Source organism: Erpetoichthys calabaricus, chromosome 1 (genome assembly GCF_900747795.2).
Source record: "Erpetoichthys calabaricus chromosome 1, fErpCal1.3, whole genome shotgun sequence".
Classification (NCBI taxonomy): domain Eukaryota; kingdom Metazoa; phylum Chordata; class Cladistia; order Polypteriformes; family Polypteridae; genus Erpetoichthys; species Erpetoichthys calabaricus.
The window spans coordinates 286,837,071-286,849,141 of record NC_041394.2 but is presented as its reverse complement, the minus strand read 5'-3'; the positions used below and the strand labels follow the sequence as shown (position 1 = coordinate 286,849,141).

At 35.0% G+C, this 12,071-nt stretch overlaps 1 protein-coding gene across 3 annotated transcripts in view; it reads left to right on the top strand.

Annotated features, from left to right (window-relative positions):
* Positions 1-9,977, top strand: part of ppfibp1b (PPFIA binding protein 1b) — a 229,520-nt gene extending 219,543 nt beyond the window's left edge. For all 3 annotated transcript variants that reach the window (XM_051934515.1, XM_028816186.2, XM_051934519.1), the window contains 6 exons: positions 5,305-5,427; positions 6,268-6,393; positions 7,082-7,270; positions 7,961-8,137; positions 8,501-8,566; positions 9,585-9,977. In XM_051934515.1, coding sequence (XP_051790475.1) covers positions 5,305-5,427; positions 6,268-6,393; positions 7,082-7,270; positions 7,961-8,137; positions 8,501-8,566; positions 9,585-9,671 — 768 coding nt within the window. In that variant the 3' untranslated portion in view covers positions 9,672-9,977. The remainder of the gene's footprint in view (positions 1-5,304; positions 5,428-6,267; positions 6,394-7,081; positions 7,271-7,960; positions 8,138-8,500; positions 8,567-9,584) is intronic.
* The last annotated feature ends 2,094 nt before the right edge of the window (positions 9,978-12,071 follow it).

The window sequence follows — 12,071 nt, the reverse complement described above, 5'->3', positions numbered from 1 at the left end:
TTGTTTTAACACTGGTAGTTTTTGCTTAGAAGATGAAAAGCAAACATAGCCTGATTTTAAATTTAAAGGGTCAATATTTTGACAGCCCCAAAGTTGCAATCAGTGGCAGTGTCACCATATTTTATATCTCAAGTGCTCACAGAGCAGTTTCACCAGAAATTGGTGCAATCACAGCATTAATTATTGCAAGCAAAGGTACAAGTGAGCATCAGCTTCTAAATGGCGAATGCTTTTATTTACTACTAACACATACAGATAATACAGTAGGATTTACAGTTGTTATGTCCAGCTCAGAATCACAGGTATTTCTAATTCTTCATTTTCATTTGGCCATATTTTGTAATTACACTCTAGTGTTCAATTGTTAAACAGCTATGCCAGGTCCACATGTCTGTTAATGGAATCAAACTGCCACACGTTCTTTTCTTTAAACAACCCACATCACATTTGATACCAACATCTGGTATACTGTATGCACAGCACAAAGTTATACTGTGTGCAGATTCAAAACATTGCAACAAACAAGAATATTGGCCTATGTTTTTATTCACACCCAAAGTAACAAGAAAAATGAAATCCCAGACAAGTTTAGGAATCTTGTAAATTTAGGCATCAAAATGGTGGATGTGTCAAGGAAAAAACAGGATCTCCCTGGTCGCCCTATGGATGGGTTTTGGCCAAGATCTTTTTATATTTTTGAAAAATGTTCTTCAGAGCTAGTAGAATTAAAGACATTTTACGTAGCTCTTTTAACATCTGGCACTGTTCCAAAGTAAAGTGACAACACGGAGTGGTTGGCTGAATTTCACTTCATTTCCACAGGTGTGTTATTTCTTACTCAACAGAAAAGTACAAAATATATTTATTCTGGATTTTTCCATCAAGGAAAAGAAGTGCATTTCTCTAGTGCTGGACAATAACACTGTTAGTTTAATCTAATGTATGCTGTAGCTTGTTCTGAATGTTTGGCCTTGAATCTAATTGTAATGTTCTGCATGTGGCAGCTCTTCTTAATTTACTGGCCTGCTGTCCAGTCCACTCATAACTGGAGCACACGCCTGCTTATGCTGGGGTGTTTGGCATTCTGTAAAAAAAGGACCTTGTTCAGGGGTTGAGGTAGAGGAAAAGTGGTTTTGAACGGGGCAAGATATGAAGAGATACAATATTGTGTAAAAGCCATTTTATCTTTAGGTTGTAATCAAGACATAGTAATAGCCATACGTTGCCTTTCAAGAGTGCTTAAAATGTTATTAAAACACTAGATTAGATGTGTGTGCTTAAATGTGCCTTTATGTTTGGTCACTCGGTTTATTTAGAGGAGTTGGTGCACGGAAGACTTTGGAGCTACTGCTTCCTCCTACCTTCTGTTTGGGAGCTTTTTTGGTAAATGGTTAATTGCACTTAAAAGAATACATCTATGTGATCCCATCTATAGCATGTAACAATTACATTGTTTATATGTATATGGACTTTCTGTCCTGAAATACAGCTGTATGCATAAGAGGAACTCCTTATATCCTATTCTGTTAAGTGATGATAAAGTATTTTGACAGCTAATTCACTCCATCAAGAGAAGATGAACTTGTACAGTGATTGGCAGTTTAGTTTATATCCATCCATCCATTATCCAACCCGCTATATCCTAACTACAGGGTCACGGGGGTCTGCTGGAGCCAATCCCAGCCAACACAGGGCACAAGGCAGGAAACAAACCCCGGGCAGGGCGTCAGCCCACTGCAGGGCACACACACACACACACCAAGCACACACTAGGAACAATTTAGAATCGCCAGTGCACCTAACCTGCATGTCTTTGGGCTGTGGGAGGAAACCGGAGCGCCCGGAGGTAACCCACACAGACACGGGGAGAACATGCAAACTCCACGCAGGGAGGACCCGGGAATCAAACCCAGGTCTCCTAACTGTGAGGCAGCAGTGCTACCTCTGCGACACCGTGCCTCCCGTTTAGTTTATATTAATACAAAATTTGAAATAACTTCTTTTGCACAATTGTTTCATTGAAAAATCTATGTATCCCAATTTTGTTAGAACATACATAATCTGTATTCTGTCGGTTTGCCGTACACCTATTTAAACAGTATTATGAAAAGTGCATCTTTTTCACCTTGTTGGCCTTTTCGGGTTGAGTTGAAGAAATTTAAAAATCAGCATTTTCGTTGTCCCGTTATTTTTTCTACAAATCTCCCAGAAGAATGTTCAGTTGTCATAGACATTATTGTCTGTTGTAAAGCCTAGTTGACAAAAGATTAATTGACCGTGGCTGCAGATTGAGATTGTGGGTTGGCTATTGAAGCAGAGTAGTCTTTAGAAGAGCACACCCAATGTAAAGCTTGGTTTTCCCTGCAGTGGGTTTGTGGGCGGTGTGTTTATCATTACTGACACACCCTTGAGGCATATGGTTGTCCAAGTCAGAAAATAATTACAGCAGCACACCTAGCTAGAAAAACAGGTACTTATCAATAAAATGGAGCATTTCCTTAATCTTCTATGTGACGATATTCAAACAGTTGATAAGCATGACAAGCTGTACACCACATTGTGCCACCATTACAGCAGTGCTTTTTAAGACCTGTGCATTAAAGAAATGTGATTAGGTGAAGGAGAATTTGTATACTAAATACACAGTTCTCATAGGAATATGTGCATGTTTTACTAAGGACACTATCTGAGGTGTTAACATACAGTAAGTAGGGTTAGCGAGAATAGGTTAAGAGGAACCTTAAAGTCTGTTTGGAAAATATATTTCAAGTAAACAGGTAAAAGAATTACTGCAAGATGCAAGTATTTGTCCATTCTTTTATGCAAGTAGAAACTTGTAAATACAAACAGTACATAGTAGGAGTATATTTTAATGTGCCACGTGAACTTTATATTAGAAATACTAGCTTGTAACCTAGTTTCTAAAGCATTGTTTTTTAAACCATGAGCTGCTTCTCCTTCTGTTTCTCTTCTCATTTTTATATGGACTAAAAATTCACGTCATTTAAACTACCTGTGCTGTATATCAGAAAATGTACATGTGTAAAAGCTGTTCTATACAACTAATTCATTTATTACTATTATTAGTTTGTACATGCAAAATATCTTCTGTTCATCCTAGGGCAACACTTGGATCTTCTTCATGTTTCTACCGTTTTGACACAAGTTTTGAAATGACATACTTAAGCACTGAGAAACTCTTTTTAAAAAGCTTGCTGGCACATCACTTCGTAGGTGTGTACTTAGACAGATCATGAAACAGGCACGAATCTTAATGTCTTCATCCACTGAAAAATAGGCAGTTCCTACTGGTATTTTGAGTTACTGTACAGCCATGTGAAAAGAATGTCTGACAAGGCAGCTTTCAATTCTATAGAGCTGGAGTCATCATTTTTTTTTGGTATAAATAACCATTTAAAGTCTCCACCTTACAGTACAGCACATTTGATGTGCAGAACCTGGTAACTTGCTTAATATGTTACATGAAGTAGAAGCAAAAATGTATTTCTTGCAGATTTCTGATTTTCCTCGGGACATCTTTTATAAGTCTTTTCATAGACAAGTAACCATCCTGTCAATTTGCCATGGCATATTTGATTCAGCCATCATCCACATAACTGAGAAGGCTGCTTTAGGACAAATCATAGTCGTCACACAAAATTATGGTAACAAAACTTTAAGAATATAGATATCTTACTACAGTTTTTGTTATTGTTGATTAAATGCTTCATAAAGAAGACTTTGTATGAATTTGATTTGAGATTTGTTCCATTATTTGGCTGAAATTTTCTGTTATGAAACTTTTTTGCTATGAACCAATTTAATACATTATGGATTCTCGGGAAAACAAAATATTTTTTTGCCCACAACATTCACCTTAGATACAATATTTGAAAAAAATGCTTTATTTTATTAATTCTTGGAAAATTTCTGATCCTTACTATGTTGCTTGAGCAAAAACTCCGCTCTCGGCACACCCCATTATAATGTATCTCAGAAGAGAAGAGGACAGACCAGTGCCCCTTCTGGCTAAACCAGAGTAATGCAGTGAGATGTAAAGGTTTAAGAGTTGGTCGTCACCCACTAAGATGAACTTGTCTGGTCAGCCTTAGGAATAACAAATGCAGAATGAAGGCAGATGCATTGATGACATTGTTTTATGTGGGATCTTCATGTTATGAAAATAAATATTCAAGTCATGTACAGTACATTAATCATTATTTATTTGTTTACATTTGTTTATCCTTCTGAACAGAGTTTATGTACAGTTGGGTTTCTTTCTGCTTCCTAATACACATTCACAGAATGTTGAGTGACTTAATGTTTCATCAGAATCTGTGTGAGAGTGTACCCCCGTTAGACTTGTACTTCATCCAGTGTTGATATCCACCTTGCACACAGTACTGCCAGGATGGACACTAGCTTTCTGTGACCATGAACTTGATAAATGGGTGAGAAAACAGATCGGTAGAGCAAGTGTGGGTCTGCAGCTGAATGGGAACTCAAGTTTTCCTGCTTTTTGCTGCTGGGATAATTTTTAGGTCACCTAGACTTTGAGCATCAGAAAGGATGGTTGGATGTCCAACATTGGTCACAATGCACAACATTATAGTCTACTTTTAGTATTGATAATTATAATACACAATGTGCATCATATACCATAAATAAAATTCACTGTCCTCCGGTGTCTTCAACTTGCAAACTTGCAAAGCTTTTTCTGACCTTGCACCAGAAGAGCTCAGTAACATTCTGTATCATCACACTCCTGTGTGCCAGATTTGATGCACTGACACTGGAGCCTTGGCAGTACTCTTAATTAATCTTTATGTTCCATGAATGTTTGTATCCCCCTTAGACTTTAGAAAGGACACCTAAAGGTATTGAATCTGAGGACTGTGCAGCTTAGAAGCCATCTGCACTTCAGGTCATTTAACTTACGATTGACTCCTTGGCCTCACTTTCATTATTACTATGACTGTGTTGTTGTTACCACAGTTCTCCTCATACAATTGCATAATGTATTTTTTCTGTTTGTTTTGTTTTCTCTTTCTTATTTTTGCTTTGACTTTACCCGTGTTATTATTTAATTTAGTTTGTAATACTTCTGATATAAGCACTATGTAAGCAATAATTTTTAGACTTCTGTTTCCATTATTCATGTCTGAAAATGTTTGTTCTTTGCATATGGGAAAGGCATTCTAAAAAGGCTTTCTAAAAACAGGCATTATAGAAAGAAGGATAAATCCAATTTGTGTAGTTTGTGTGTGTGTATATGGCTTTTGTAAAGCTTACATCTCATTTCAGGATGATTTGCTGTCCTTAAAAGTTGGAAGTGTGCTTCATCACTTGAGCATTAAGAGAGCGATTCAAGTTCTACGCCTTAATAACTACGAGCCCAACTGCTTGCGAAGGCGTCCTTCAGATGAGGTAAAAGGAACATCTGGCTTTTGAAGTAACTTTGGGGGAAGGTGTATTTATATTGATATTTTAGTGTGCTATTAGGCAAGCATAAAAAGACTATGGTTGAAATCCAGATGTGCTTCTTAGAGACCATAAATTGGCTTCCTCCCTGCTTATTGTTTAACAAAAACAAATTTGTTTGAATTGGTATTTACAACTTGTTGGCATGTTGTAGCAAATGTCAAATTTATAGTTTGTTGCTTAACCCGAGTGTTTTCCTCTTTAATTGCATAGCCCGGCTTTTAAAATTTTATCAGGACCATTTAATTGTAGTGTGTGTCTGTTCTTTCATACATTTTTTAATGATTTTTACAGAATTGTAAGGTCTAGTAGTTCTAGTCACGACTTCACTCTTAGCAGGACTGTATAGTGCCGTTTTAGTATATGAAGACACAAGAAGTAAGCAGCCCATGAGTAAGCAGTTTCCATTACTTCAGCACTGAGTTATTTGGATGTCTTCATTTGTACATTTATTGTATCAGCGTTACAATATACTATATATTATTTATTGTTGGGCTTACACAATTTCTACATTTTAAAATAAATCAGAGATGGTATATTAACATCTTCCACATGCTTGGCAAGGCTGCTATCTGCAAACGCAGATGCAGAATGCGATCACAAGCAGGTAACGCTATCATAAACTGCAAAGCAAAACACACCAGGAAGGTGACCACCACAGTCACTTTACACTGCTTACATGCCATGAGCCATTAAATTACCCTTGTGATGCATTTCTAATATTCATATTGTGATTTGGAGAACCACACTAGACTTTAATATTTCTTCTCTTTGTGAATTCTTTAGAACAATATCACTCCAGCAGAAATCTCACAGTGGACAAATCACCGTGTAATGGAGTGGTTGCGGTCAGTGGATTTGGCTGAATATGCCCCAAATTTAAGAGGAAGTGGAGTACATGGAGGATTAATGGTAAGACCTGGTAGTGTATCATCTGTAGGCAAAGCTGGGAGAAAACTGACAATTATAACATTTATACATCATTCATTTATTTATTTTTTTTAAGGGTATTACCTCATAAAGATTTACATTTCACCTGTTCTTTAGTGACAAATCAAGTAAAATGACACTTTTTTTATTGGTTAACTAAAAAAGATTACAATATGCAAGCTTTCGAGACAACTCAGGCCCCTTCTTCAGGCAAGATATTGTAATCTTTTTAGTTTAGCCAATAAAAAAAGGTGTCATTTTACTTGACTTGTCACTACATTCATAATGGCTGACATGGTACAACACCCTAGTACTACATCTGTTCTTTGTAATGGATCATTCATACATGTCTTAATTTCTAAATGTAAATTACATGAATTCTCATAGTTATTAGTGACTGTTATAATAATGAATTGCTTTACCCTTTTTATCTTGTGGTACCACCCACAAGGTAAACTTTTTATTACATTAAAACTTTGCAAATACAAAACATCAATGGTATTGAATGTGTTGTGTAATCAGCATTTGTAATATGTTCTTTGCTTAAGGAAGGAGTGGTAAAATAAAAAATCTTTTAAAGCAGTTTGCTTTTGAATTTGAAAATGTGTCAGAGTTGAAGAGTTTTTTTTTGTACAAACAATTCAATAAGTTGTGCTTTTATCCCCTTTAGGTGCTGGAGCCTCGATTCAATGTTGAAACTTTGGCTCTGCTCTTAAACATTCCACCTACCAAAACTCTGCTTAGACGTCACCTGGCCACTCATTTCAATTTGCTTATTGGCACTGAAGCCCAAAAACAGAAACAGGAGTGCATGGAGTCTCCTGATTACACTCTGCTCACAGCTACTGCAAAGGTTAAGGTAAGAACTACAGTCTTAGAAGTGGAACATTTCACAAACCTTCAGTACTACACAGTATGGCTTGTCATTTAAATTCCATGCATTTATTCCATACTTTTTTGGGCATAGAATATTGCCATAATTAATGTGAATCTGAGCGCCTATTTGTTGTTCCCTTTGCTCTTGTCTGAAATCTAAATATGACTTATTTGATACAGCAAATGTTTATAATGTTGTCAGTAGCACTGGCTTTCCTGCCTCTATGCAGTTGTGCCCTAGAAGGTGTATGGTAGGTCTTTTATGCGCCCCCCACCCCAGTTTTCTCTCTATCCTTTTCTTAAATGGCTAAGGACTCCCTAAGAACAGGATTGCCAGACTTCATAACAGCTGTCACCGCCAAATTGTAATATATCTGAACTTGACATCTTGACCTTAGTGTTTTTTGCAGTGATTTAATAAATATGTTAGCGTTTTTCCCATATGTTTTATATATGAATTGTTTTTTCATTTTTTTTATGGGCTTCATCAAATGCACCTGGTGTCATTACAACTAAAGTAAAACTAGTTTAAAGACTTGACTATGCTTGCTGGAGGGCAAAGATAATAGTGTGCAGCAGGTGAAAATGTAGAAATGAGTCAAAAATATGTGGCATCATTCAAAGCAACCGGTTCCTAAACTTGTGTGAAAATCCTTTGTTTTCCTTCTTTTAGCCCAGAAAGCTTGCATTTGGAACATTTGGGAGTCTCCGGAAAAAGAAGCAAGATGATGGTGAAGAGTATGTTTGCCCAATGGATTTGGCCTCACCTGTACAAAGTAGTTTTCATAAAGGATATAAGCGTGGCATGGAGGTTCGTTTATATGATGACGACCTAGACCGTCTGGAACAGGTAACAAAAAGAAAAAGGTTTTCCATCCCATTTCAAATGTAGAAAATGAAAAAAGAAAAATTTAAAGTGTTGATTTGGACTTACTACAAGTCAGGTCAGTGGAACGAACCCAAGCAAGGAGTGATTTAAAGAAAACCCCAGTGGTAGAGTGATCATGGTCTTGTATGGCTATATCAAAACAGCTGAATGGGTGGGACCAATAAGAGACCCAGGCATCTTAGGACTCCTTGCGGCAAACAACTACAATTTTCTTTGTCATAGTCGTCATTGCTGAAAGTATGTAAAGTTCAGTTTACTTTTGATTCTTTTGTAACAGCAATAACACATTAACAGTTTGGTTAAAATTCACATTTTCTCATTTAGATGGAAGACTCGGAAGGTACAGTCAGACAAATTGGAGCATTTTCTGAAGGCATTAATAACTTGACAGTAAGTTTTTTTTTTTTTTTTTTTTTTTTTAATTTGCTTTTGCTGCCAAATAAATCCAAACTGTATGACAAGCTGCAAGTACCTGTACATATCTGGTGAACATGGTTACGTTTCATTGCTATATGCTATATATTTGTATTTCTGCTGGCAGTGGTTATATGTCTGTTGATTAGTAGATCATACACATGCACATTTTTGACTCCTTCCTACTCATGTACTTCTTAAAAGGACTCTTCCTTTTACAAATATGCAGCTTATTCAGTAGGGCCTGTCTAGTAACAGGTTTTACTTTTTATAGTACTAGCAATGGTTCCATCTTACCTGCCAAGCAGAATTTATAATGATTTTTGTCTTAGTCAGAAAATGAAATACTTATTTAGGAGTATCTTTCAGCATTAGAGTTGGTTTTTTTTTTTGGTTTTTTTTTAAATAAATAAAAATCAAGGTAGAGGTTAAGTGGAGAAGTAAAATATGTTGAAATGGAAATAGCAGATTCTCTCAGTTTATATTTTCTGTCATTTTTAACCATAAAGAAGACAAGTACTTACCCATGTAAACAAGGAATTCAGATACTAAAGAAAGAAGTTAAATTAATTAAATCACTTGAATCACTGGGCCAGGATAACTTTTATCCAACTTTTATTAGAAGTAGATGGAAATAGAAAGTGCTTGGAGAAACAAATGTCTTAACTCCACATAAACCATGACCAAGTCCAAGATTCAAACCTAGAAATCTGGATCTATAAAGCTGTTGTATGCCACCTTTTAACCTATAAGATGAAAGCCTCTTAAATCCCCCTTACTGATCTGGAACGTTCCTTTGTTATTCTTGATTCCTATTTCTTTAATGTTCTCTCTTCTTGATTTTCCTACACTACATTTGTTATCTAGGTGCTGTATATTGTTAATTGGACATGTCCCTGTGATAATTTTTATTATTAACGTATAATTTACAGTAAAAAATTGATGTTTATTTGAGCACAGAAAGTTTTACACCATGGATTTATTCTTATTTTAGAGTATGCTGAAAGAAGATGAGTTTTTCAAAGAGCTTTCTACGTGTTCTCCAAGTTCCAGTGTAATGGATGAAGACTCAAATGTGTGACAAAGAAATTCAGTGAATTGCAATTACTAATAAAAAAACAAAAATGGCTGTGAATGAAAATTATTTAAATGTAATTAGTCCTCATTATTATAGTGCCCCCTGTACAGACTGTAAAAAAACAGGCATTGCACGTTACAAATACTGGTTTGTATTTAAAAGTCGAGCATCTAATGTCTTTATTCTCATTTGTAATATGGTTAAGATGTTTTTCCTGGTGGGGAAATATATATGCAAGAAGGAATTTTGACCTGCTTAAATACTTATTTGCTGTATTGACTTGCTACAAGGATAAAATGGGATATTATTTTTTAATAACAACACCATAAACCAACAAGTAAAATGGATGAATGCTTGGTAAACAACAAAACCAAGATTTTAATACAGCAAGATCTGTTTATGTGCCAGCTGGTTTCTGGATATACAACTTTTTATACTTTTTTTTATATATATATATATATATATATATATATATATTATATATACTGTATGTATATATATATATATATATATATATACTGTATATATAAGACTATGAAGAAAACTACTTACTTAACCAGCTAGTGTCAGCCAATGCACCTGCACTTAAGTGTAACCGGAGCAACAACGGAATCATTTTGAACAAAAAAGTACATTTTAGATGCTGTGTATATCGTAATTGAGGCTGTCATCTTTTTTTTTTTTTTCCTTCTGTTGTCATAATAAAGTATTCAACTACAAGATGTCTGTTTAGTTTGCAAAATGATCATTTCGGGGGTCAAATGTGCAGAATGGAAGTTGTGTGCCAAATTTCAAGTATGACTATTCTTGATGAATATTTGGACTAATAAACATTGACATATAGACTTAAAGGAAAAGTGATCCTTGGAATTTACTACAGAATGCAGTCTTTCAAAGTAAATCACCGCATTATATGTGAGGATAGAATTGTCAATAAGCCACATTCTCTATAATGGTCTGCTTTGCATATTACAGATTTTTATAAGTATTTTGTTGTATTGAAGTAAAATTTGTTTTTTGTTAACAAAAGGCCCTTTCACCCGCAGAGCTTTAAACTTTCTGCTGTATCTGTGCATGTATTTATTACTAAAAACATCAACACTTTTTTTTCAAGTGCACCACCATGCAGATGTAATGTCTGAGCAGACATATTTGTATTTTATTTTTGCATGTTATTTATACTTTCTTATTACAGTGCCTGACTGTAGCTGTTCTGTAAAAACCTTAAGAAACAGAACTCCTGTTGTATTTTCACTGTGATGTCTTAATAAAGCAAAATATTTACAAATTCTTATTTATAAAACTACAGACAGATTTGTATTTATTGCTTTCTTAACTACCTTAACAAAGAAATTATTGTTTATATTAAACTTTAAGAAATGAATACTTCTGTTTAATAATGTTAGGTAAATTTCAAGTTTAAAAGTAAAGTAGCCTATGTACTAAAATATTAAAACTTTTTTTATGTGAGGCTTTTTATGTACTACATTGTTACATTTTATTTATTTTTAAGTTTTTTTTATTTATGTTTAATCACGCTTGCCTTTTCTACCTCAAGCTGCATTATGAATGAATAGATTATGGACTTTCAACTATGGTTGACACATCTGAGTTAACAATCAGTGTTTGAAGACTTGTAATGTGGTACCATTGTGCAAATATCAATAATCACTTGTGCAGTTCATATAATTTTTAAAGTAGGATAGAGCAGTCATTCTCAAACTGTAGCTACATGTTTTTGTACAAACTGGTTTCATGATAAGTCAAGCATTTTACCTTTGTTTAATCTAATTTAATTAGCATGTCTTTTTTCTCTTATTCTGCATTCATAAAAACACAGCAGTGTGATATTTATATTTACAGAACATTTTCTTTTTTTTGGCATAGTTTGCTCCCTTAATTGTATCCTAATAGTTGAAATTGAGCAGACATCAGAGCAAATCACACTGAACACAGAAAGGCTACATCAAGATCAGGCCCACTAATGTAATAATAATTAATAATAATAATGCTTTGCATTTATATAGCGCTTTTCTCACTACTCTTTAGATTTTTCTCCCCCTTATGGCAAAGACAGGTCATTAGTAATTAATGGATTAAATAACCACAACACATGGAAAACAGAATAAACATCTTAAGAACTAAAGTTAAAGAAACCATTCAATAACCCACATGTAAAATACATAAATGTTTGGCACATCTGGATAATTTAGCAAACTCAGTTTTGAAATTTTACATCAACCCCAAGTCACAGAAACGGGGCTCCAACTAGAAACAGAAGCTGGCTGGAACAGAACCTGCAGCCACATCCCATGGCAGAGTTTGAGAAACACTGGTGTAGTCAATGTAGTAGATCTTCATTTTCCAACAATCTACCATTTCACAGCCTGATTAAATATGTTG